Source organism: Mus caroli, chromosome 9, assembly GCF_900094665.2.
Source record: "Mus caroli chromosome 9, CAROLI_EIJ_v1.1, whole genome shotgun sequence".
In the NCBI taxonomy this organism is placed as follows: Eukaryota; Metazoa; Chordata; class Mammalia; order Rodentia; family Muridae; genus Mus; species Mus caroli.
The window spans coordinates 42722583-42749040 of record NC_034578.1 but is presented as its reverse complement, the minus strand read 5'-3'; the positions used below and the strand labels follow the sequence as shown (position 1 = coordinate 42749040).

The window sequence follows — 26458 nt, the reverse complement described above, 5'->3', positions numbered from 1 at the left end:
TGCAGCATCCAGCACTAGCTATGTAGTACCTCATTGTCACCTGAAAACTGTACATTGAAAGTGAGCATAAAGAATGTTGTGTTTAGTTAAATATAGTGGCACAAGGCTGTAATCATGGCATATGGGAGGTGGACACACAGGAGGGTCAGGAGTTCAAGGCTAGCCTGGGCTACATGAGACCATATCTCATCCTCCTGGCCCCTTCCCCTACAGACACACATACATTCACACACACACAGACACACGGTTTCTATCGAGGAGTTGTGGCACACACCTGTAATCCTAGCACTCAGGAGGCAAAGGCAGGAAGGTTTGAGGCCAGCCTGATCTACATGAGATGCTGTCTCACAAAAAGAAAAAAAGAAAAAGAAAAGAAAAAGACAGACAGACAGAAAGAAGACAGAAAAGAAAAAAGAAAGTAAGAAAAAAACTACTTTTCTTTAAAAAAAAAAAAAAAAAAAGATCTTAGAAGCCAAAAGAGTAGAGAGGGAAAAAAGCAGGAATGATGGGGCCAAGCTGTCTCTCAGGGTGAGCCCCAGAAAGGCAGCATTTTGGAGAGTAAACCTCGGCAGTGGGAGCCTCATCACTGTGGCTCTATCTCTGCAGAGAAACAGTCAGAAAAACACTCAGAGTCTGCCATGCCTGTTTGCATCACCTCTGCCCACTGGGCCTCCGTCCATACAGACGGTGGCAAAGCCCCACATACAGTGGAGATAGGCCAGTCATTTTTCAGGAGACTTTGAAAATAGAGCTGTATAATACATATTTTTACAAGCAAGAAGCTGTTGTCAAGATTTTTTTCTGTTTTACATATCAGAGTTCATAATTTTATGATACAAAGGAGTTAACCATCAAAAGAAAAATAAATGCAAATTTTCCCCTTTTAAAAAAAAATAGAACACCAGTTACTAGGGTAAATAACAACTAGGTTGAGTTCTTTTTCTCTCTCTCTCTCTCTCTTTTTTTTTTTTTTTTTTTTTTTTTCTCTGCCCTGGAAAGAGATGGGGAAAAAGCCAGTTTTTCCCAACATGGGTAGAAATGATAAAGCAGAAAGCGGCGTTTTCATGGTAGTGATCCTGGAAGCTTAATTACACTGTAGTTCTGAGCTGGAAGCGGACAGTCTCCATCTTCCTGGCAGTCTGTGGGTGTATTCCTACTCAGCCAGAGCAGCACCAGTGCGAGGGCCCAGCTGGAAACTGTGACGCAGGATTCTTATTTTATTGGTTTATGGCTTGTGGGCAGCTGGCTGGGGCCAGCAACTCCAGAGGCCCTGCTAATGTCTCTTCCTCATCAACTGTTCCATGCTTGGCAGGTCCCCTGCCTGAAAGCAGTGTAGAGCGTACCAGGATAGGATGCAGTGGTCATCCTGGGAAAACCCAGCTCTTCCCACTAACACTGGCTTCATGTCTGTTGTGTTAGAACTGACAGGGAAGAGGTGAGTATGGCCCCCACTACCTAGCCCAAGAACCAGCCTGGGTACCCATGTATTATTGGGAGGGGCAGCAGAGAGCAGGACAGAAAGGCTGCTCTGTCAGGAAAGGAGAAGAAAGTAAGGAAGCCCTGAGGCTGCCATCCTTTCTCCAGGCAGCCTTGATACTGAAGGCAATGACATAGAACAGAAAGCCCTCTATCTTACAGTTGCTGTTTAATACTAGCCAATGCATGATGTTTCCTTAGCCAGATAAATAGAGGGGCCATTGGAGAGGGCAAGAGAGGAATGAACCCACTCAGTATTCCATTAAGAGCTTATCATTTTGTACCACTGGGCAAAAAGAAAGAAAATAAAAACAAAATCCAGGCAGAGGCAAATGCATCAGCCCTAACCCTGCTGGACGAATCTTGAGGGCTCTGCCTTTGTGGATCAGAGAGGAGGACTCTCCTGTCTGTTCCTTTTAGCACCTTGGTTGGAGTGAACCTATGCTGGGAAGACCATCCCTAGCCCTACAATATTCTAACTGTTGTCCCATAGGGCACCTAAGACCTTGGGGTTGGGACATTTTGGTGCCACTTAGCATGTTGAAGAAGCAGAGAGAGACAGGTAGAATTAGCAAGATAGGAATTCATCTGTCCAGTGGGACTTTTCTCATGAGCACTGTTCCTCTAAGAATGTTAAAAAGAGCTCTTTGGCTAATAAGCCCTTTTTCCCCATTTCATTTCAGTTCAGACTACAACCACAGACACATTGGGGAATGATACCTCTTAGTCCAGATGGGCTTCTGTCTTGGAGATGAGTCTAAACTTGGAACTAGAAAGTGATCAGAGTTCTGCCTTTCCCAGCTTTGCTACCATCTCCTTCCTGTCTCTATCCTATCCTGTCTCCTCATCTTGACTGCCCCCAGGAGTATAAACATTCGCATCGCATAGGTTCTTGTTTATCTCAAGACGCAGTCTTTGTACCAGTGTAGGCTTGAGTCTGCAGTCCCTATCACTAAAGCAACTGGCAAACTGCATTTTCTTCTGCTGACTTTGGCCAGCAGGGAATGAGATTGGCCCTTTCTCTGCCAGGGTACCACAGGGACACATGCCGGGTAGCCTGAGTATGACGCCAGTACTTCTGGAAGGACATAAAGAATACTTTAGGTTGGAGACTCTAAAGGATGCTGGGCAGAGGGTCAGGGCTGAAGCTTCAAGCAGCAAAATTTCCAACTCAAGTTTGTGGTGCCTAAGGGTATTCCTGCCACCAGAACGCTGCTTCCTTCCCTCTCCTGTGTCCTACAGGTGCAAGCCCTGTAATCCAGCTTGCCTGTTTTCTCTGTTCTGTCACACCAGAAGCATTGACAGGTTGGTGAGGGTCCTGAGGTGCTCTGGCCACAGGTACCATCCATAGCTCCAACTCATGTGACCAAAGGGAACCACCCAGATGTGGTCCAGGGGCGTCTCCATCATCTGCCCACGGGCCTCCTTACTTGAGCAGGGAGATGTCATCAGCAAAGTCATCGTGCTGGTGGCGCAGGCAGCGCAGGCAGCGCCACTGACATACCATGAGGCAGAGTGGCAACATGAAGAGGGCGCAGATGGCCGCCATGACATAGGCTATGGTCATAAGTGTCGACTCATCTGTCTGGGGAATGTTGTAGCCACAGTCTTCCATGTCTGCCGTAACAAACGGACCTTCCACTGCCGCCGTCCTGAACTCATCGTGCACTGGAGAGAGGGTGAGATGAACCGGTAGCTCTTACTGTCATAGAGTAGTCTAGGTTATACAGTTAAAAGAGCTTCCTGACAGGGGCCCCTTGGAATCCACCCAAGTGAGGCTGTGGAGCCCAACTTGGAAAGAGCGAGCAGGAGGCAGGGAAGCTAGTACTGAGGGAGGCTGTTTCTCCTTCCAGGACTTCGGGGACTACAAGCCTCTCCCATTTTCACATCCAGTAGAGGTGATATCAAAGTCAACAGTTCCAAGTTGACCAAAATCTAGCTCCTTCCACACATAGCAGACTTACCTGTCTCCATGAAAATCCAACCACAAAGCCCTGGCCCTTTTCTGCAGTAGTACTCAGCTTTACTGTGGGCAGGCAGCCACCCTTGCAGCTAGTATTTCCAAGTGCCTGGGAAGTTCGAGCTGCTATCAGTTTCCAATAGTGGTTTCCCACCAGGCGTGTTCACCAGAGCAAGCCTTAGCCCTAGCTCTCACACATGGTTGATTAGCCAGAGGTAGCTACTACTACCTCCCAAACAAAGAGATCTGGGTATTAGCTGCTGACAGCAAGAACATGAGCAGACTGACCCCATACCCTCCTCACCATGGCAAGCGCTGACAGCAAAGCCAATTCGCTTTCGGGCTCGATCGAAGACAACATAGAAGCCTTCCATGATGACGGCTCCCATAACAGTGCCCGTGGATGACTGTGAGACGGCGAACTTGTAACAGTCGTCTTGGGACGTGGCCACGTCCTCCACCGGCCGTAGGTATTGCTAGGGGTAAACAGTCGCGGGTGAGAGCATGTCTGATTCTTCCTGCCTTCCTCTGCCTTTTAGTCTCCTACACTTCACTCTTCCTCAAGCCCTGAGATGTTGACTCTTCTGAGACCCCTTTACCACCACACATTCATTTCATCTTTCAAGTTGTAGCAAGCTATGTCTCTTTACATACTTTGTCTGCTTCTTGGCACCCCACTGTCTCAGCTCGGGGACATACCTGCGGAAGGATGGTGATGCGGAAGGACTGATTGGTAACTTCACCCATGAGGTAAAGTGAAATGACTGGGAAAATGTTCCAAGGGGTCGTGCCTGCTTGCCAGCACACCAGCTGCTCCCCTAGCCAAAAGCCATCTGGGAACTTCTCCGTCTGTTGACAAGAGAGGAATGTGAAGCCTCCGCCTATCCCACCATCTCTTCTCTTGTGTTCAGAATCGCAATGACAGTACCACTGTGTGCTTTTCCAGGGAATTTTCCAAAGTAGCAAAGGTAAAACTAAGTCTACGGATCAGGAGGAGAAAGTGAGATACTGGGCTCATAAAGCTGTACTAGGGTGACTGGGCATGGTGGCTCACACTGCCTGTGGTCCCAGAACTTAGAAGGCTGAGGCATGAAGTTGTCAAGTTCAAGGCTAACCTGGGCTACATTCATGACCCCATCTCAAAAAAAAAAAAAAAAAAAAAAAAAGAAAAGAAAAGAAAGAAAGAAAGAAAGGAAGAAAAGGAAAAAAAAAGGCATCTCAATGCCAAGTCAACAGAGCAGTAGTTTGTAAGCGCCTGATGGGAAGGATCTACGTATCTTTGGTGCTTGCTGAGGAGTGTGACTGTCACTGACCGAGGAGGCTGCCTTGATGGACTTGACAGCAGCTTCAAATACTTTCTTGGGCAGGCGAAGGTTGGTGGTCCCACTGTCCACAATGCTCTTGTCATAGTTGTACTGAGGAGAGAAAGGGGAAGAGGTGGGAGGGGTGAATCTGACATCTAAGCATCCTACTGGGGTTGGCATCTTAGCTTTCCCATTTTGTATATGTGCGTCCTTGGGCAAGTTGCTTAACCTCTGTGTACCTGTTCTCTTGTTCTAAATTGAAGATAATAACAGTGCCTACCTCAAAGGTTACCACAAGGATTACATAGGTCAAAAGGCTGAAAGCACTAAGTAGGTCCTGGCAGATCCCAGGCACTTGGTAAGTACTAACTTCGTTACCTTGTGCGGGTAGGTGTTCTCTAAACCTAAAACAAATGCCTTGTGTGGTATTTGTAACTTCTAGTACTTTTATGTAGTTATTCTCATTCACCATACATTATAATGGAGAGAAGGGTGGCTCAGCACGCACAAAGCCACGGGCTTGAGCTCTGATGCTGCATGGTAGTATATGCCTGTAGAGCACTTGAAAGTCAGAGAAAGGAGGACCAGGAGTTCAAGGTCATCTTTAGCTACCTAGCAAGTCTGAGGTCAGCGTGGGCTACATAAGACCCTATCTCAAAAAAGCCAAAAAAGGGGGCTGTTGAGATAGGTAAGGGCACCTGCTACCAAGTCTGATGACCTAAGTTCAACCCCAGGGAGACCTACTAGTTACTGAAAATTGTCCTCTAACCTCCATACACAAGCTGTGGCACATGCCCCATCCTCATCCCAATAAATGTAAAACAAAATCTAGGGAAAGAGACCCTAAATGTTGGCATTTGGATATGCCAAGCATAAGGACTAACACTTCATACATGGGCTTTGACCTTTACAGTCTGTGAGAACGCTTGTGTATTTCTACCTCTGCATTGTAGATGAGGAGTCTGGCACTGTAATGAGGAGCCTGAGGGCACTTAGTAACAGCAGGACTCTAGTCAGGTCCAACCTCTGCCTCACAAAAGCCTTGCCCAAGGCTGGAGAGGCAGTGACTAGAGTCCAGAAAGGAACTCACTCTTTCATGTTTTCATTACTATACTTAAGCCATGTGGTCCAGGCTCTGTGACTACTCTGCCAGGACCCGCCCTTCACCTTAGGGATTGCCTCGTGATTGCTGACCTCAGCACAGATCCTGTGCTTCCACCCTCATGGCTCTCACACACTGTGAGACTATTCCCTTATGCTCACGAGAATCCCCTCCATCCCATTACCTCCTTGCAGTCCATCTTGAGATCTTGACCATTGATTTCCACACGTACAATGATCACTTCATAATACCACTCCCGCCGGATGGGTGTGTACCAGAGACTGCCCGTGTATAGCGAGTGGTCGATACCACCAATGATCTAAAAGAAAAAGAGACAGATACCTATGTCCTAGCACAGAAGGAGAGCAAGTTATCCAAGACTAAATAACAAGATCAGCTATTTCTTGGGGTGCCAAGATTCTCTCTAATCTCCCATCATGCCCCATGCATGGTAATGTTTAGTTTCCTAAATGTGTTCAGGAGAAGAAACACATCGGGATTATTTGTATCAAAATCTATAGCCCTTGACCGAAAGTTGTTTAAGCCTAAGCTAGTACAGTAACTGTGGAATGAACTGATTGTATGCTGCTTTCATACGTTTTCTTGTCTTTGCTTGTTGGAGAATACTTGTTACTGTCCTAATTAATAAATGGGCTTGAACTGAGTCTGGTGGCATATACTTGGAAAATGGAAGGAGGGAATGCTGCACATCTGAGGCCAGCCTGGTCAGTCACGGCTCCAGATACCAGCCTTAACATGCTTTGTTTGTTTGTTTGTTTGTTTTTTTTACAAGTACACTGTCGCTGTCTTCAGACGCACCAGAAGAGGGCATCAGATTCCATTACAGATGTTTGTGAGCCACCATGTGGTTGCTGGGAATTGAACTCAGGATCTCTGGAAAAGCAGTCAGTGCTCTTATCTACTGAGCCATCTCTCCAGCCCATTAATGCGCTCTTAACAGAGTCCTTACATACTATTCTCAGACTCAGACAGTAATCTACAGGACTAATTTTTATTTTCTTTGAAATGTACCTAATTGTTTCTGATCCCTTCCATGAGAGATTCAATTCCTTTCAAGAACAGCAGTGAAGAAAAGGAAAGGAGGGAAGCAAGGATCAGGACTTTAAAAGGGTTTTTTCTTGATTCCAGCTATGAGGGAGAAGACACATGGCCCTCTGAGGGCCTACTCACCATGCTCCCTCCCACCGAGGCCAGTGCCTCGGTCTGGTTGAGGGGGAAGCCAGTGCCACAGAGCTGCAGGGAAAAGATGTTGGGAATGTGGGTCTGCTTCACCAGCGAGTCAAAGAAGGGCTCCAAAGAGTCGTCGGGCTGTGGCAGAGAGATACAGGAATAAATCCTCACACAGGGGCCTACCAGACAGATCGGCTTCCTGTCTGTACTCAAGGGCAAAGTCAAAACTTGGGGTGTTCCTCAGGAAAGACCAAGGAGGTACTGAGCAAAGGTAAGAGATACTGCAGTGCAGAGGCAGGTGCTTCGAGGCCATAGCACCTTCCTCCATCCCCACGTGAGTCACTTGTTTCAGATTTGGGGACAGCCTCCTCCTGTACCTGTAGTACCTGTTTCTCTTCCTATATCGTGTGTATGTGTCAGTGTGTGTGTGTGTATACATGTGTCTGTACACACACATTTGGAGACCAAAGGACAATCTTGGATATTATTCTTGAGAATCTGTGTACCTTTAAGAATATTCCCTGTGTGTGCACTGGCTTGTGCAGCAAAGGTGTGAAGGTGAGAGCGAGGCCTGTACAGAAATGAGTTCGTTCCTTCCGCCACGTGGCTCTTAGACTTTGGCAAGGGTTCCTAACACACCAAGCCATCTCACCAGCCCTAGCTTGTTTTGTTTTAAAATTTATTTTGTTTTTATGCTGGGCAGAAGTGGCACATGCCTTTTATCCCAGCACCTGGGAGGCAGGGGCAAGGGAATCTCTCTGAGTTTATCCCCAGCCTGGTCTACGTAGAGAGTTCCAGGACAGCCAGGACTATACAGAGAAACTCTGTCTCAAAAAAAAAAAAAAAATGTGTTTCTATGAATATGGGTGTTTTGCCTGCCTCTATGCCTGTGCACCATGTGCTTGTTGCTTCTAGAGACCAAAAGAGGGCATTGGATCCCTGGAAGTGGAGTTGTGAGCTGACACATGGGTGCTAGGAATCAACCCTGGGCCCCTTGGAAGAGCAGCAAGTGCTGAGCCATCTCTCTAGCGGCATTCTACCTCGGTTTCTAAGGCAGGGTCTCTCATTGGCTGGGAACTGGTCTAGTAAGCTAGGCTTAATGGCCAGGAAGCCCCAGAATTCACTTGACCCTGCCTTTCCAGAGCTGGGATTATAAGTATGTAGTATTACACCCAGCGATTTTGAAAAGGTTAGTTGTGAGGATTAAACTCATGACTGCTGGGTAAGCACTACTCTCACTGAGCCGTCTCTCCAGCCCCATGTTTACCCTTTCAGTCCATCCTTCCCCCTTCTCTCTCTTGGCTCCTTCCTTGTGTAGCATGCAGTGAGCAACATGCAGGCAACAGGCTTGGTTCTCTCACCCTGGCAATCTCAGCATAGGCCAGCCCTAGGATGCCCTCCCAGTTGGAACCATTGATGAAGAACTTGTCCGATTCAGTGATGGCAGCAATGTTGGCACGCACAGTGACGTTGGGGCCATGAGGGATGCTCACCAGGTCGGTGCCCAGTTCCCCCTCCCACTTGCCCTGGGTGTAGGGCACATACACACCCTTTCGGAGGTCTCGATATGTGCTGGACCTATAAAAAGGAAGCAAAGCTGTAACAATAGATGTGTGTCATCAGATATATTCCCAAATGCACTCTTTATGGCATTCTAGAATCTGCTAAGCTGAACAACCCTAGTCCTGTTACTCAGAACAGAATGTAAAGCATCCCTGCAGATAGATAGCTGTAGCTGGGGATTGCTCTCCTGTCCCCATAGTTTATATTGTTGGACCTGAAGCTCAGGCTAAAGAACAAGATGGGCTTTGTACATTGTGTATGGCTGCTGCAAAGACAGCTATTGGACATCTCCTCCCCCACCCCAGATCCACCACACTCACAGAGAAAAGGAGCCATTGACTCTCTTGCTGCCTTGGGGCCCAGTGGTACCAAGTGAGTGGTGGGGAGAGAACTAGGCAGAGTGACTGTGGAAGCCATGGAATAACCTCTACAGAAAATTCGAGCAAATATCCCAGCATAGCAGGCAGGGGTTAGAATCCACAAGAGTAGTTGCACTCACTCACTGCTGTGGAATGCCCCTACTGTTTCTCTTCATCATGTAACTACCCAGGGCTGATGGCACTGCATGAAAACTTATAATGGATGTCCTCGCACTGATCTTACCCAGCTTACTCCTTCCCCAACTGTGTTCTTAGGGAAAAAGGAAACAGGGCAGCGGTTTGTACTTTCCTACAAGTCCAAGGTTAGGGTGTAAGCCTGTACTGTGTGGAGGCCACACCTTCCTCCTGTCTCATACAGACATACTGCCAACACTAGATTCTCCTCACCACGTCCTCAATCTGCTTTTATAACCAGTCTTTCACAACACTCCTCATGTCTCTCTTATATAAAAACCCATTCTAGTCCATCTCCCACCACCAAGCAGAACCCAGCTGGTGGCACTTGTAGTGGTACCTGGAGACAATTCAATGGGGGTCATGAAAGACTCTTTCCTTCTTATTTTCTGGCTTTTTTTTTTTTTTTTTTTGGTTTTTTGAGACAGGGTTTCTCTGTATAGCCCTGGCTGTCCTGGAACTCACTCTGTAGACCAGGCTGGCCTCGAACTCAGAAATCCGCCTGCCTCTGCCTCCCGAGTGCTGGGATTAAAGGCGTGCGCCACCACGCCCGGCTTGGCTTTTTAAAGCTGAAGAAGAGTATGGTTTTTGTTGTACGTAGAGTATGTGCACAGATGTGCATGCAGAAGCCGGAGGATAATCGCTCTCCATTTTATTTTTTGAGACAGGGTCTCTCACTAAACCTGAAGTTTCAGCTATGCTGTCCAGAAAGCTAGATCTGCCTATCTTAGCCTGCCAATGTTGGGGTTACAAGCATGCAAGCCATGGCAGGCTTTAGGTAGGTACTAGAACTTGAACTCAGTCCTCTTGCTTTCATAGTAAATTCTTAGTCACTGAGTCATCTCCCAGCTCCCATTTTTTGGCTCTTTGAGAGTTGCTGTGTAGTCTCCACAAGTCTCCACAGTCCTCCAAATGTTGGGATTACTGGTATATTCCAACATGCCTAGTTCCTTCATCTTGCTTAAATCACGTGTAACTACCCAGAGCAGCCCCCCATGCCTGGTGAGAACATGGTGAAAGGCACTAACCACTAGCCTGTTCAGCCTTCTAAACTGTAGCCATGACAGTGGGTTGGCCCTACTGCCTGTCCATATAGACAGAAAATGAGATGGTTCATGTTCTGGGAGCCTTGGGGCAGAAGCACTTCATGTCTGCCCCTTAACCCACCCTTTCCCACACTGTCTTTCTTCCTGGCCCCAGCTGTCTCCTTTTGCTTTCCCCCTCCCTAGTAGAAGAAAGGCTCTTGTTCTTGAACCCTCTCCCACCCCTCCCCAGGACTTACAGCTGCCTCTGGTAGTAGCGATGCAGGAAAGGGTGTGGGGCAGCCCCCACTGCAAAGTTACTACTGCCCGTGTCCACCAGGATGTTGAGCTGTCAGAGAAAGGGGAGAGAAAAGAAATTGTAGACAGATGGCTCTGGACCCACCGGCCTGTGGTCCTGGTGGACCTGTCCATGGAATAAGAGCAGCCAGGCTGACAGCACTGGCACCAAGGCCACAGGCAGACTTTGAGGATCCTCCTGAGCCTCAGAGACTGCACTTGCGTCTGTCTGTGCCATGCTAGTGTTTCCTGACACCTGATTGCCACTATTTCTCTCTGCCATCAAGAGGCCTCTGCTGCGGCTGATCCACTCCATCTGGCAGTGGCAAGGAAAGATGTGTGGGATCAGTGGGTAGGGCACATTGGTACCCAGGTGTGTGTGTGACTCCATGCCCCACACCCATAATGTGGTTTTTCCTGAGTTACTTAAGCTTATGTGTGCCATCATCAGAAAGAATGGGGATCCAGGAGTGCCATGGCTGAGGGTGGACAGACAGCTGTGTCTGTGTCCTGGCTGTGTGTGCACAGCTCTCTCCTAGCACCTCTACTAATGTGTCCCCTGCACTACTGCTTGTGATCGACTCCTCTTTTTTTTTTTTTTTTTTTTTAGTTTTTCGAGACAGGGTTTCTCTGTATAGCCCTGGCTGTCCTGGAACTCACTTTGTAGACCAGGCTGGCCTCGAACTCAGAAATCCACCTGCCTCTGCCTCCCGAGTGCTGGGATTAAAGGCGTGTGCCACCACACCCGGCTTGATCGACTCCTCTTAATGAAAGAAATCATATTCTTTTTCTTTTCAAAGAGGATTGGACCATTCTCTTTAAATTGTAAAAACCAAAGAGAACATTAAACTCATGAAAAACCCAAATAATCTCTGTATCTTCATTTGCTTTCAATTACCTGTGCTCATCACTGATTTTAGAAGTCGCTTAATTAATAAAGAAAAAAAAATCTTCTGTTTGGTTACCCACCTTGGTAAGGGTTGTTCAGGATTTTGGTTGTTGTTTTAAAATTGTTTTTCAAACCTGGAGATGCCTTCTAGGTCAAACTGGTTGAAACCACTGACCCTGGACTCACAAAAATGACCAGATGATATCACAGAGCCAAAACCGCTGTCCGCAAATCCTGCCAATGTATGCATCCTGTGATGAGTCATGAAGTTTATGCATGTGCAGACTGCCCCTCATTTCACCTTTCCTTACCTGCAGTCACTTTCCACTGTGACTTGTCTTAGCTTCCACCATGGTGACACATGCCTAAAGCCACTTAGGAAAGTGTAAAAAACGTATTTTGTGTCTCTAGTTTCCTCCTCCTCTTCCTTCTTTTCCTCCTTCTCTTCCTTGTCTTTTTTTTTTTTTTTTAAAGGAAGGGTCTTCTGTCACCCAAGATGGCTCTTGAGCTCAATTTGAAACTGAGAGTGACTTTGACCCTTTATTCTTCCCCGACCTCCAGGGTGCTGAGGTTCTATGCATATGCCACCCACTGTGTGCCTGTCCCTTCCTCCCCACCTCAACTACATAGCTTAGGGTTTCAGATGTTTCAGTCTATGGTCACTAGGCCACATTCCTTTGTATGTGTCAATATAGTACGTCATGTGACAAAGGAGACCTGCCACCTCAGCCTAGAAGCAGAGGAAGAGGAAGGAGCCAGAGTCCTAATACCTCCTCCTAGAGTATACCCCCAGCTATCTGACTTCCTCCCACTAGCACCACACTGAAAGCACGTGGTCCGTTGGGGTACAGTTTAGATCCAAGTTGTAGCAACCCTGTTTCTTTATCACACAAGCATCCTTCAACCTTATCTTCTCCAGAAGCGAGTTTTAGTCTGAGGGTTCCTCACCTTCCCATTTAGCCACCCCACAAATGAAATTAGCTTTGTAAAACTAACTATGAAGCAGAGTGCATACATAGCAGGCCAGGTGCAGTCAGACTCTGATGGCCTGACCCCGCCCTCAGCCACACCAGACCGTGATGTTTTTGCTGTATAGGAGGATCAGGGAAAGGGCCCTGTCCTCAGAAAAACCCAGCAGTCTGTCATGGACTCTCTCTGCCCTCCAAAGCTCTGCACTTCAGCTTTTCCAGTGGCCTTCCCCTCCTTTCTCAGTGAAGTCAGCGAAGCTCTGACCTAGTCACCTTGAAAAGGTCACCATGGTCATGAGCTTGTTTTGTCCCGTCTGCTAGGCCCTTTCCTGGCTTCTGAGCTCAGCAGTGCCCATGGGCTGTGCTGGCTGATTCCAATGCCAGCTTAGGTTTTCTGATCAGCCCCAAAGCCTCCCCTACATTGATGGCCAAGCCGTGGATCCTACCTCAGACCTCCTCTCCGCCTCCCACTCCTGGCTGGGCTCCCATTTTCCTCCCTGCCTGCTTCTCCCCACCTCTACTTCTGTGCCTCTCCCTGGTTTCTGGGCAGCCACCAGTTAACAGTGGCTGTGCTTTAAAAAAAAATCGATAAGAGCCTGGAGGCTCCGCACGGCAGATTTCAACCAGCTGGGTTAATGGTTAAAAGGCCTCACCCCGCTTACCGGGACCCCTTTCTGTACCTTTAGGGCTTAGCTTTGAGCACCAGAAATGGGTCCCCTCCTGACACAGTCCCTGTAACCTGTTCGTGGGAGGGACTACTTGGGATCTGTGTAAAGGCCAGCTTGAGCAGATTGGCCACTTCTTTACACTAGACTGAAACCTTATCCAGGGACCCCGTTGTCCTAGGCCTTTTCCTGTCTCTCCTCTCTTCAGACTTCCTCTTTCTCTACCACAAGGTACTGAGCCCTGTGTTCTCTCCAGTCCCAGTCTTCCTCTTCCACCTGAGGAAGGTTTCTCTCAGACACAGAGGGCTAAGGCCAAGAAAGAACAACTTTCCTCACTCCTGGGCCCCTCTCCTTCCCCAGCCTGCCCTTTTCCAGGGCTTCAGACTCCTATTGCTCTTGCCTCTCCCTCTCCACAACAAAACAGGAAAACGTTGAGACTCCCTCCGCAGCAATGTCTGGCTGCTCCTGCTATGCATGTGGTCCTGCTGCTGAGAAATGAGTTCTGGGGCTGTCTTTCAACATTTCTAACTGAGCCCCTTGGGCAGCTCTTGGCAGCCTCTCCCTTTCAGCTTGGTGCAGGCCTGAGGCAGGAGCTGAGCCACCCAGTACTCTTATTGCCAAACAAGGCAGTTAGTGGGGGAATTAGTTTCAGAAGCTTCCTATCTCCTGGGCCCTGAGCCCACTCTAGTCTTCCTCAGCCCGTTACTCTAGCCTTCCTGAGCCTGAGGCTGCCCCAGCCACTCGAGCCTTCCCTCTGGCTCAGGCCCCAGTTTTCATCTGGGCTGGGAAGACAATTCCCTCCTCGCTCCTTTGCCAGGCACCCATTCTAGACATGATCCCCTTTCCCTCAGGCTAATTCAATCACCGTGCTACATGGGCTCCCGCTCCTCCATCCCAACACCACAGCATCCAAATTCTTCCCACTGGCCTTTACAAATGCCGAGTCTCTTCATTAAAAACAACACAAACCTGCCTGAATCTCACACCCGCCTCCAGCTACCCTCTCTTCACAAGCTAAGCTCTCAGCCAAGCTGTCTTCATTTCTTCACCTCCTACTCTTTCTCAAGCCATTCTAAAACTGGCTTTGCCTGCATCCCGCCACTATCAAGCAGCCTTTACTACAGTCGCTGAGGATTTCACAGGGACAGATACATGAGAGATCTTTCATATCACTCCCATGTCACCTCTCGGGTCCTCACAGGCTCACACCCCCAGATTACCTTTGCCTTCTTCCCCAGTCTACTTTCCCGTAGGCACCTCCAAGTAGGGATGCCCAAAGCCAACCTCTACCTGGTCCTCTTCGGTATTCTCTGTATTGGTAAGTGGTGGCACTATCCAATCTGTTCTGTAAGGCAAAAACCTCAGAGACTCTTTAATGGTCTTCTTCATATCTGTCCCTAGTGCTCCCTCAGCCCTGTCCAGGCACCATCCTTTAAAGAGTGTTTGTGCGTCTGTTTCTTCCCATCCCCTTTTACCACCCTTTGGCCCAGTTGGCATCATTTTACCCTGGGATATCACGGCTTCTCAACCTTAACTGTCACACACACACATCTCCCACATGATATAATTTATCATATATAATGTTATATGTGTGCATGCATGTCTACTATGTGTGTACAGGAGGATGGAAAGGTCAGAATAGGTTGTCAAATCCCCTGGAACTGGAGTTACAGATGGTTGGGAGCCTGAACTGTCTCTGCAAGAGCAGCAATGCGCTCTTAAACCACTGTGCAGCCTCCAATCTGAACTATCTTGACATGTCTGCCTTGGACCTCACCATTCTGTCTTCTGGACTATTGGCCTGAGTAACCTTCCCAAGATCAAATGTGAACTGACTGGTCCTCCTAAGACAGGAGATGTAGATAAGATTACTATGGAAACTTCTGGTTTGCACATTTCCTTCAGGGCATTTCCAACCTACCCTGCTTGCATGCTCAGCCTCAGGCAAATCTCCAATCCCCACCACACATGGCCTGCTCCTGCCTGCCCTGGGCCCATCCCACAGAGTGGCACTGGCCACTGGCTCTGCCTGGCCCCTCCTCTTCTTGGTTCTGTGTCTTCTTCATCTTTAAGCCTGAGCATAAACTTCCTCCCTTGGGAGGAAGACCAGGCTCCATTCCCTTAACTGTAACTAACTATAGGCTCCATTACCATCCGCCTCTCTGACTCTCACCTTCCCTGTGACTAAGAACTCAGTGTAGCCCTGTTTGGTATCCTAGTGCCTGACAATAGGTGTCTCTTGAAAAACTGGTTTTTCAAGCTTTTTTTTAAAAAAAACATTAGGCATTTCTTGGAAAAAAAAAAAAAAAAGCTGGGCATGGTGGCGCATGCCTTTATTTCCAGCACTTGAGAGGCAGAGGCAAGTGAATTTCTGAGTTCAAGGCCAGCCTGGTCTACAGAGTGAGTTCCAGGACAGCCAGGGCTATACAGAGAAACTCTGTCTCAAAAAACCAAAACCAAAACCAAAACCAAAACCAAAACCAAACAAAAAAACATGGTGGGGGAGAAAGTCCCTCTGAGGCTCCCAATAGCTGGTTAGTTTTATGATCTACCTTTCTTCCTTAACCCAGTTTCCATTGCCATGACATGAGATAGACCACCTGTGTTGTAGCTTTCTCCTTGTCCCCTGGCCTAGGGAGACCTAGGAGTCCCATGCCCAGGAGATTTAACTTGGGGTCAGGACTAGGTCAGTGCCAATCACTTAACAAACAAATGTGCTCCTTGGGACCTCTGAGAGAAGGCAGCTTCTAGGGAAGGCCTAACAAGCCCCGCTGGGAGAGGCACACCTGCCCAGGTTCGCTCTACTGTGCTCAGCAATAAATCTTAGCAGATGCAGTTAAGTGCGAGACTGGCAAATTTAAGGTGGGCTTGGATTCCCTCAATCCTACAGGGCTTAACCCCCACAGACAGGGATAGCTCAGAATCGTCTATGCTCAAGGGCCCAGGTATTCGGTCCCCAATTCAACACAAGAATAAAACGCACCTCCCCTGCCCCACAAACTTCCTTGCAGCCTGACTCAGGCTCTACAGCTTTTGCAAGCCTCTAGGGCAGAGGTTCTCACCCAAGTCTTCCAAAGAAGACATCTGCTTTCTTCCGTATGCACCTTAGAGCTGGGGGCTAAGCAAGAAGAAGCCTTTGGTGTAAAGCTGAGATGGGGGAGGCTTTCCTCCAATCTGAAGAGAAAGAAACAGACCCAGAGAGTATGAACAACGTGGCCATCTTACAAACAAGCCACAAAGCCAATACCAGCCTCCACTGGCTCTAACCGACCACTAAGTAGTAACGGTCTTTTATCTTCTTGGCCTTCCATCTGGAGAGGAAGTATGTGGTAAATGGGTATACTGGTGATTCACAGGCCTTTGTTTGAGATTCCCTCCACAGTGACTCTGGGCTTGGCCAGTGGGAAATCAGTAAAGACAAGGAGGGGCTAGTGAGGTGGCACTTACAGGATTGCAGTCCAGCAGTGAGCCCAAGTGTTGCAGCCACAAACCTAGCAAGTTGGGACAACTCGGCCTCTAGCTGACTTGCCAGCTGTCTGTAGCCACAAGAATAAGTTCAAACAGGAGGATCTCAAGTCAGCCCACAGGATCCTGGAAAATGACTTGCATTTTTAAGTCACAGTAATTGGGAAGTTTCTTGCCCAGTGTTAGGCTACCTATCTGAATGAAATCCTATGACCCTTAACATTGAGAGCTACTGGCTATTTCCTGGTCACTCCCAAGGAGCTTCCCTTCCTCTGTGTGGTTCCTGTGACATCACTGAGGAACATAATGGCCTTGCCTGGGCTGGGACACACAGCTCCATTCCTTAGCTGGCATGTTCTGCTGTACACCTGACACATGTTCAACTTTCAAGTCCTGGTCAAATATCCTGTCTCTCAAGAGTGTGCCAAGATGAAGCTCCTCTTCCCACAGGTCCTCAGTATCACCTGCCTTCTCTTGTTACCACTCCTCAAACCTCAATCATTGAGTCACGCCTGCCTATCCTCTGACCAGAGGCTCCTGGAATGGGGTATCTACTATTACCAACCATGGTCCTGCAGGTGCTCATTCCTTCCTTTCTCCCTTTCTCCCTCTCTCCCTCCCTTCCTTTCTTCCTTTGTGGTTTTTCAAGACAGGGTTTCTCTGTGCAGTCCTGGCTGTCCTGGAACTCATGCTATAGACCAGGCTGGCCTTGAACTCACAGAGATCCACCTGCCTCTGCCTCCCAAGTGCTGGGACTAAAGGCGTGCGCCACCACCACCTGACTTTATTTTAGGTTTTGAGACAGGGTCTTCCTCTGTAAAAAGGACAAACTTAGAGCAGAATGGCCTAAGGATGGTGCTAGGGATGGAACCAAGGCCCCATTGCTAACTGTGTACTCTATAAGAGCTACAGACCCATTCCTTGTGCTGGTTCCTAGGACCTCATAGCAAGCCTCCTGCTTCCACCCACAAGTGCTAGAATTACAAGCATGAACTACCATACCTGGCTGACTTCTTATGTTGACAGCGGTTCTCATTTCCTACAGCTGGTTCCCAGTGACTCTATAGATGACAAGTACTATTCTCAAACTCAGGGCCTTAGCTAAGTGGCCAGGACAACTGCAGCCCACAGTGCCCATGAATCTTCTTGGGCTCTGTGGTTCTTGGGGCAGTTGTGGTTGCTCCAGGCCTGCTTGGTCTCAGCCCTTGCTAAATGAGAGTCACCAGATTTCTTCAATAGATGCCATGTCCGAACCTGAGAGAAGGGACAAGGAAGTGCCCAAGGAGCTTGGAGTTTGCAGCTGGAAATGGACAAAGGCCAACAGCTCCCTCCTGCCTCAGGCTGCCCTGTGACTGTGAGCAAATGCAGCTGACCCTAGGTCCGCAGACTTCTTTCTCAGCTATATCCTCTACTTTCTTTGTTTTCCAGGCAGTAGCTGGGACCTGCAAACAAGCAGCACGCACCCCAAGTCAGGCTAGATTTTTAAGGGATCTTAAAGGGCAGGGTCACCCCAAACCAAACTTATCCAGTGCACCCTTCTGTCTTTGGCCAGGGTATTCCATTTCCTCCAGCCTCCAGGGCAGTACTTTTGCCATCTATCAGTAGGGTGGCAGAGTCAAAAAAAAACCACATGTCTAATTGACAGGATGGCTTTTATTTGTTTTGTTTTTGTTTTTTTTTCCGAGACAGGGTTTCTCTGTGTAGCCTTGGCTGTCCTGGAACTCACTCTGTTGACCACGCTAGCCACAAACTCAGAAATCCACCTGCCTCTGCCTCCCGAGTGCTGGGATTAAAGGCGTGCGCCACCAACGCCCGCAGGGTGGCTTTTAAACTTTACTCCTGGTGCTAGGGATGGAACCAAGGCCCCATTGCTAACTGTGTACTCTATAAGAGCTACAGACCCATCCCTTGTGCTGGTTCCTAGGACCTCTTTTGTTCCTTCATTCTCTGTAGAAGCCACCCGGAAAGCCCTTCCTCAGAGCAGCTATTAGCTACATGCTTGTCACTGTCAGACAGTGACTCCTTCTCTGGCATCAGCTCAGTTTCCCACTGGTCCTTGAGTCATGCTCACCCACTGGGGAAAGCTGGCGTTCACCTTCTCTGTTCCCTGGCAAAATCTTCACAGGCCCTGAAAAGGAATTAATGCTAGGGTCACTGATTCTGAGGGGAGACTCCAGCAGAAAACAGCCATCCTGGCCACAGTGGGGTTACAGTGAGCAGCAGAGAGGCCAACTACTGGATGACAGAAAACCCATAGTCTGGGAGAACAGCCTAGGAGCCTCTGCTCGCTGGGTCAGAATGCTCTGGAGACCAATGATTCAGCATTCTTCCGCAGATCACCCATCTCAGTCTCCTAAGAACCGGAGGATATGGTGGACCAACATCAGTGAATGCCTTCCACCCTCTGGGGCCCTCCCAGAAGGAGAACCCCTCTCTGGGACCAGGAAAACAGCCTGGCTTTTGCTCAGTCACACCATTGAGATGGACTACAGCAGAGAGAGACTCTCATGGGGCTTCCCTGGGAGATCTCTTCTTGGATTTTCAATTAGAATTTTCTGCTTTGCTTTTTACCAGAATTGTCTAGAAATGCTCAGAGGACATCGTTCTCAAACGAATGAAACGTTCTCCCAAATGAACCTGTCTTTCTTTAGCTGGGAAGGCAGCGGAGTGTTTGAAACAATAGGAAGGGCTGGTGCCATCTGTAGCTCAGACCCAGAAGGCCGCCATTTCTGATGGCTTTCTTCCCTCCTATCTACACATATTCTTCCTCCACCATCATCCTCGTTTCTTTCCATTCTCTCTCGAGGAGCAAGATCATTTGCTGACTCTGCGAGGTGATCACCAAGTCTATCAGTTGAGTCCTATCTCCCACCAGTTTCCAGATGCCCGTGGCCAGTAGTTGCCAGGTTCACCCATAAGGATGGTTCATTTGCAAGTCAATTAACATGTTCAAGATGATAAAATGGAAACTGACCCAGCACTAGTACTTTGGAACTAAAGATAAGGACTTGAATTTCTGCTGTGTTAATCCCAGCTGAGTAACTTCATGAAACCCCCTTAATCTCTTTCAGCCCTGGTTTTCTTATCACCAAAATGAGCATACTAATACCTAGGCCACATCATTAAACCAGAAAAGTAACTGTTTAAGCCAGGCACCGTGGCCCACCTGTAATCAATCCCTGGAAGCTGAGGTAAGAGGATTACTGCAAATTCCAGGTCAGCCTGGCAGTATAGTGAGTTCTAGGATAGCCCAGGTCACAAGTTCTAGGATAGCCCTGTCTTACCGGATCCCCTGGCCAAAGAGAGAGAGAGAGAGAGAGAGAGAGAGAGAGAGAGAGAGAGAGAGAGAGAGAGAGAGAGAAGCTTTCCTTCCCCTGACCTCCCAAGACAGGATTTTTCTGTGTAGCTATGGTTATCCTGGAACTTACTCTGTAGACCAGGCTGGTCTCAAAATCACAGATCCACCTACTTCTGCTTCCCAAGTACTAGGATCAAAGGCATGTGCCACCCCCCCTTTGCTGTTCACCTATACAAACAAACTGAGAGGTTAGGGAGAAGGGACCAACTCCTTCCCTCGCCCTTTCTCTCACTCCTTAGCTCATAGGGACAGAGCAGGGCTGGTTGACCTGAGCTGTGACTGCCAGCATCCTGAGACCTTCTCTCCTCTCTCCCCTCACTGCCTCCTCCCTCATCAGGCCCTTGTCTAACAGATGCTTGTCTCACACACTACCCTATCCAAGCCCTCCTCCACACTAAAGTTGTTTTCCTGAAACCAAAATTAGACACCACCACCCCTCTTTCATAGGCTTATGAGGTCTGCCAGCTGCTTCCAGAACAAGGCCCGCAGCATCCTTACAACTTCCAGCTTCTCACTACAGCTCATGCACCTCTCCCCATAGAGTGGAGCAGTGAGCCTGTGCCCTATCAGAAGAGCTTTGTGCCATTTCCTGGACTCATCCTTCTTGGGCATCAGTGATGTTTATACATCTATGTTTCACACCAAATTGTAAGCACCCCAAAGGCTGGGACTGTTTCTCCTGTGAACACAACAGTTGCTCAATAAATATTTATCATATTGAAATGACTGTTACCAAATTTCCTTCCTAACAAACCACTCTTCAGTGTTGGGTCAGCGATGCTGATCCTAATGCAATGAGGTGCAGCTTTTCATTTGAAGTGAAAATGAGGCAGGATAGGAAAGTGCGGAAATTAAGGTTTCATGCCTGTGATCTCAGCACCAAGGAACCTGGAGTGCATACGCACTGTACACTTGGGGACCAGGGGTGCTAGCTGGTGCAGTACAATTAAACTATATCCCTAGCCCGCCCTGACTTTTCTTTCTTTCTTGAGACAGGGTCTCGTCAGATTACTCAAGCTTTGTGTAATTTCGGAGTTTCCCCTGAACTCATTTTGTAGCCCAGCTAAGTCTTGACCTTCTTCTGATCCTGCTGCCTCAGCTTCTGGAGGAGCTGAGATTACAGACCTGAGTCACCAGGCCCAGTTAACAGCTCTATTTCAACATCCTGTAGCTCACGGATTCATTCACTCAGCAGATGTCTGAGCTAGAAACTATCATACATATTAGAATATGAGCTTTTGGGCTGGTGAGGTGGCTCAGTAGGGGAAGGTACTTGCAGCTACACCTGCCAAGCTGAGTTCAGACCCTGGAACCCACATGGTGGAAAGGGAGAATCCTCCAGATTGTCTTCTAACCTCCACATGCAGGTTGTGGTATATGCACACACATGCACTAGTTAATTAATTAATTAATTAATAAAAAAAGAACTTAAAGTTTTGTGGTGCTGAGGAATGAACCTAGAGCCATGTGCTTGCTAGGCTAGTGTGCTACCACTGGACTACATCCCTAGTCCCAAGAGCTTGAAGTTTGATGAAGGAAACAAAAATAGTCATAGCACACTACACAACTGTAGGGGAGACATCACAGCAGAGGGATGCTCTCAACAGGCTATTCAAGACAATACCATTGTAGGAGAACAAAGGGTAAGGTAGGGAGGGCCTCAGCTTACTGACACACCATGGGACCAAGGGTTTACCTTTCAGAGCCTGTTTTTTCTTCTGAAAGCTATGAATAATGTAGAGTGTATATATGTGTGTTTGTATACATGCATATACATACTCATATACATATACATGAAAGACAGAAAGGAAGAACAAATAAACAAAGAACCAAGTAAACTGGGCTTGGTGGCACATAGCCTTAATTCTAGCACTAGGGAGGCAGAGGCAGGCGGATCTTTTGGAGTTTGAGGCTAGCATGTCTACATGGTAAATTCAGGTCAGCCAGGGTTACACAGTGAGAACCTGTCTTAAGCCATGCCAAGCAACAGAACAAAAGAAGCTGGGTGTGATGGCGTACACTTCTAATCCCACCATGCTAAAGGCTTTGGCAGAAGGCTCCTGAATTGTGTCTAGCCAGGGCTACATAGCAAGGGGTAGGGGTGAGGGATGCAGCAAAACAAACAAACCAGAACAAACGAAAATATGCACACTGGATTAAAATAAAACAAGTGTATAGACCAACCGTGCCCTCCTGCCCTGTATCCTGCTCCACCAACGGCCCATTTCAAATTACGCCATGTCAGAATCCCCAAGTTACCTCTGATGCCTTCCTTCTTCTCCACCCTCCACACGACGTCCCCAGCCTGCTCGCCTGTTTTGTGACATTCCTTGCATCCTGGCATCCTTTCTCTCTCCCTCTTACCGCAGCCTCACGCCTTCTCCACGCCTTTCTCCACCTGAACTGGAAAGTGAGCTTCCGGTCTCCCGTAGCTCTATATTCCACTCTCCCAAAAATTCAGACATCTGCTTGCTTGCTTCATATCATTCTCCAGTATAAATGATCTCAATTTCCCCCCCTCAGAGCCAAAGTCCAAACCATATAGCCTGACATTTGAGGCTTTTTGACAGTTGGGCTCCGTTTTATTTACCTAAATTGATCTGGTCTCAGCACAAACCTGCAGTATCAACTGGCCTGGCTTTCCCTTGTCTCCTGAACAAACACGCATAAGCTCAAACACACAACTCTCGTTTCTCATAGTCCCTGGGCCAGAGTGGGGAGCAAGTGAGAAGCAATTACGGTGTGTTGGGAGAAGCGCCAGGTCCTGGCTGGGATGGCCCCATTCCTTTCCACCCTCCAGGACCTCACTCACTGCACACATACTCCATCAAGTCCCTTGAGCCAACTCTACCTTTGGCATCATTCTTTCTCCTCATAGATCGGTGCTTCTCAGCCTTAAGACCTGCAGACTCCCAGACTCTGGGGTGGGGTCATGAGAATTTACATGTTTAGCGGGTTCTAAAGGTAAGAATCTACAGAGCATCACTTTTGTCAAAGGAGTACTTATATTTTACTTCATTTTTAAAGCCTTTCAGGCAGAGGTGTGTCTTCCATTGTTCTGTAGATTAGACCACCAAGCTTGGGAAGTACCCCTCCAAATTCCAGAGTTTTGTGTTCATAGAAAACTCTGCCACTCTCCATCCCATTTCATGCTTCTGATAGCCCCATCGGGTAAGAAGAAGGCTCATCCTTCTCACAGGCTGCTGAGGGAAGGAACAAAATAGCCACAGAGCCGAGGCCTTCTGGAACAGGGTTGGGATCAGAGCCACGTGCAACCACAGAGTGCCTCTACTCAGGGTTCCCAGGGCTAGTGTGTGACCTCCAGCCCCCTGCTCTGGCTTCTAGCTGGGAGGGGAGGGCACTGACTAGCCCTCAACAGCTACTCTCTGCCAAGGGCTGGGCTGGAGCACCTACATGGCATCTCAGGGGACCAGGGAAGTATGTACTAAATGTGCTCAACACAGTCCAGACTTTATGCTTCATTGCATAGCACAGAAGAGGCAGAAGTGGCCAGGCCAGTTAAGGAGAAGGAGGTAATATTTATCGGAGGTCAATTAACACAGGGATTTCTTCTAGGCATCTCCCCCTACATGGCTTCATTTAATCCTCACAATTGTCTTGCAAAGGAGATCCCATTTCCCATGTTTTGAAGAGAAGGCAATAGCCAACAAGAGTTATATAAGTTGCTTAAGGTCACACCACTGGGAAAAGGGAAGGCTGGGGTGCTAGGCAGACCCCCAGACTCCTAGCCTGTCTGACCCTAAAGTCCTTGTGGCTGTATCACAGATCTGTGCAGTTGCACAGCACGTCACTAGAGTCCCACGTCTCCACATGTCCCCTTCCCTGACATCTTACCTTCTCTTGGCTCAGACTGAACTCCAGCTCTGACTTGGCTCCGACCCTCGGATTCCATACTACTTCTGGGAAGTTATGGTGTACAGCAAAGAGGAGGGGTGAGTGGGGGAGACCAGGACTTCAGAGCTCCCAAAGGAAGCTTGAGTGGTATAGACCCAGCAAGTAACAAGAAAGCAGGGGGTTGTGGTTCTCCCATATCCAACTACCTGAGTGAGAGGAAGTGTGACTGTCTCCTCCCTGACCCCAGCGCACGCACTCCCATCCTTCCACACCCTCCGTGGACAAGCTTTGTGGACACCGACCGGAGCCACTCGGGGTAGCTCACAGAGATACACAGGATCAGACTCAAGGTGACACACAGAAGCAGATGCAGAATCGCATTGCCACCAACCAGTACCCAGACTCGCCCACAGAGGCGGCAGATGCACTCAGAGAGGTCAGCCAGCAACCCCACATGGACCATAGCTGACTCAAACCCACACTCCCAGTCAGCACAGGTAGAGGACACAACCTCCACCAGCCACCCCAGGTACCTTGGCGACTTTTGGAAAAGACGGGAAAAGACAGGGAGAAGTCGCTTCCCATGGCTGTGTGCCCCTCCGTCTCAGAACCCTTGCAAGGGGTTTCTGGCTCCCCTAGGCTTATCTTTCTCAGACTCAGTACAGCTCTCTTCTGGCCATGTTCTGAGGCATGGGTGGGGGAGGAGCTAGAGTGTAGAGAGTGGGGGTTGGGATAGAGGAAGGGACTAGGGGAAGCCAGAGTCTATTGGGACTTGGAGGCTACATGGATGTTACTAAGACTCTCACTTTGTTGTCTTATGGCAGCCCAGACTTAGAGTAAGGAGCTGATTGATCCAACTGGTGCCAGGATTTTGGGTTCTCAAGAAGATGAAGGTGGGGATCTTAGATCGCCCCCCCCCAGAACACTAGAGAAGGGGAGAGTGTGGAGATGGAATATGAGAGACTCCAGCCACTGACACCTGTTACAGTGTCCCCGTGCCTGGCCCTTCCCCAGGGTCAGCCACCACTCAAGTGCTTTCTTGGGCGTGGGGGGATGGGGCAGTGGGAGTAAGGGGTGGGTAGTCAGTCCTGGGACTTGGATGCCAGTGAAAGGGGGCGGGAAATGGAAAGGCTACTTCCAACCGGATCCTGGAGGAATAGGAGGGGGCGGTCATTCTGCACCCACTAAACAGGCTGCTTCATCTCTACCCTATCACCCCTCTACCATGCATGAAGGAGGGTTGCTAGATCTGACCACCTTACCGTCTGTGGGGGGCTGCCTACGGTCATCTCCACATAGTAGCCCTGGCCGGACTTTCCCCTCAGGTTGTCCACCATCTCCACAAAGCTGCCTCTCCGGCCAGGCTCCTCCGATTCCTCGTCGGTCTCCCGAGGCAGCCTCAGGCCCAGGGGTGGCCCCGCCAGGCCGCTGCGAAGGGGCAGCCGAATGCCGAGATGGGTTCCCTGGGCAGGCAGCATTCCCGAGCCCACCCATAGCAGGAGCCAGTGCAGCGCTGGGGCCATGGTGAGCCCGGGCCTTGTGGTCCGGTTGGTGACTGTCCCTCTTGCCTGCCCCTAAGTCTGGGTGGTGGTGGCTTCTCTCAGGAGAGCGGCCTCGGCGGCATCAGGACTGCAGAGTCTGCAGGCCCCTCGCTCAGTTCCCGGTCCAGGCGGCGGAGAGTGGGCAGGAGAAATCCGTAGCGCACGAGAGGAGATGACGATGGCGATCCAGGGGACCCAGCTACATCTGGACGGCGGCCGCCAGCCTCAGCGTGGGGATCAGGCCCCTTGTGGGGCTGGGAGGGGCGGGCATGGCTATCCGAGCCCGCAGCTTTCGGGGTCTTCCAGGCGGGCTTTGCAGCTTGGGGATCGACAGGGACTCCCGGCTCCTACGGCTGCGTCCGCTGCTCAGGCCACCATAATCCAGCTCCCAGCTCCCAGCACCTAGGAAGGCTGGGGAGGCGGAAAGGCTTGTGGCGGTGGCTGTCAAAGCCAAAGGGTTTTTGCTTTTCCCTGGGATCTCTGGGAAGTGTAGTCTTCCCATGGCAGACAGCCCAGCTTCCGGAGCCGAAAGGGGTCTGGGATGCCCTCTGCCGAGATGGAGTTCACTCTGCAAGACCCTAGCGGGAAAACATTTCCATAGCTCTGGCAGAGCAAGAAGGAACCAATATCACACACTTCTCATCTGCTAGTCCTTCTTTCATTATTTATTTATTTATTTATTTATTTTGGGTACAGGGTCCTGCAAACATACAGTGCAGTCTAGGCTAGCTTCAACTTTGATGCAATTCTCCTGCCTCACTTTCCTGAATCAGCATTGGTTAACACCCCCACCCCCGTGCGCACCCTGTCATGCATGCCAGCCACTTTACCCTTGCACAGGGGTAGAAAAAGAAGCACAGGTCCCAAAAAGAGATTAACCAGGGAGAACTGTGATTCTTGCCACAGTGTGATGTTAAGAATTTGGGGGTAAGCTGGAAAACCTGTCTCGAAAACCAGTTCCTCGAAAAACCAATAAATAGAGCTGGGCGTGGTGGCGCACGCCTTTAATCCCAGCACCTGGGAGGCAGAGGCAGGCGGATTTCTGAGTTGGAGGCCAGCCTGGTCTATAGAGTGAGTTCCAGGACAGCCAGGGCTACACAGAGAAACCCTGTCTAGAAAAAAGAAGAAGAAGAAGAAGGAGAAGAAAAAGAAGAAGGAGGAGAAGAAGAAGAAGAAGAAGAAGAAGAAGAAGAAGAAGAAGAAGAAGAAGAAGAAGAAGAAGAAGAAGAAGAAGAAGAAGAAGAAGAA

General features: G+C 49.1%; 1 protein-coding gene across 1 annotated transcript; it reads right to left on the bottom strand.

The window, feature by feature from the left end:
• Nucleotides 1-783: 783 nt before the first annotated feature.
• Nucleotides 784-25681, bottom strand: Bace1 (beta-secretase 1). The gene is made up of 9 exons (XM_021172893.1): nucleotides 24932-25681; nucleotides 10433-10521; nucleotides 8395-8611; nucleotides 7034-7171; nucleotides 6027-6161; nucleotides 4750-4851; nucleotides 4136-4285; nucleotides 3741-3912; nucleotides 784-3144 (listed from the first exon to the last, which is right to left on the bottom strand). The coding sequence occupies exons 1-9, from the start codon at nucleotides 25190-25192 to the stop codon at nucleotides 2903-2905; spliced, it is 1506 nt and encodes a 501-aa protein (XP_021028552.1). The 5' UTR covers nucleotides 25193-25681; the 3' UTR covers nucleotides 784-2902.
• Between the last annotated feature and the right edge of the window lie 777 nt (nucleotides 25682-26458).

What these genes read in the sequence shown, in the direction of transcription:
- Bace1 (XM_021172893.1), bottom strand. Translation starts at nt 25,192, where the DNA reads ATGGCCCCAGCGCTGCACTGGCTCCTGCTATGGGTGGGCTCGGGAATG. An exon ending in CGCTACTACCAGAGGCAGCT is followed by an intron (nt 8,612 to 10,432) that starts GTAAGTCCTGGG and finishes TCCTTTTTATAG; the next exon opens with GTCCAGCACATATCGAGACC. An exon ending in CCATCAAGGCAGCCTCCTCG is followed by an intron (nt 4,286 to 4,749) that starts GTCAGTGACAGT and finishes TCTTGTCAACAG; the next exon opens with ACGGAGAAGTTCCCAGATGG.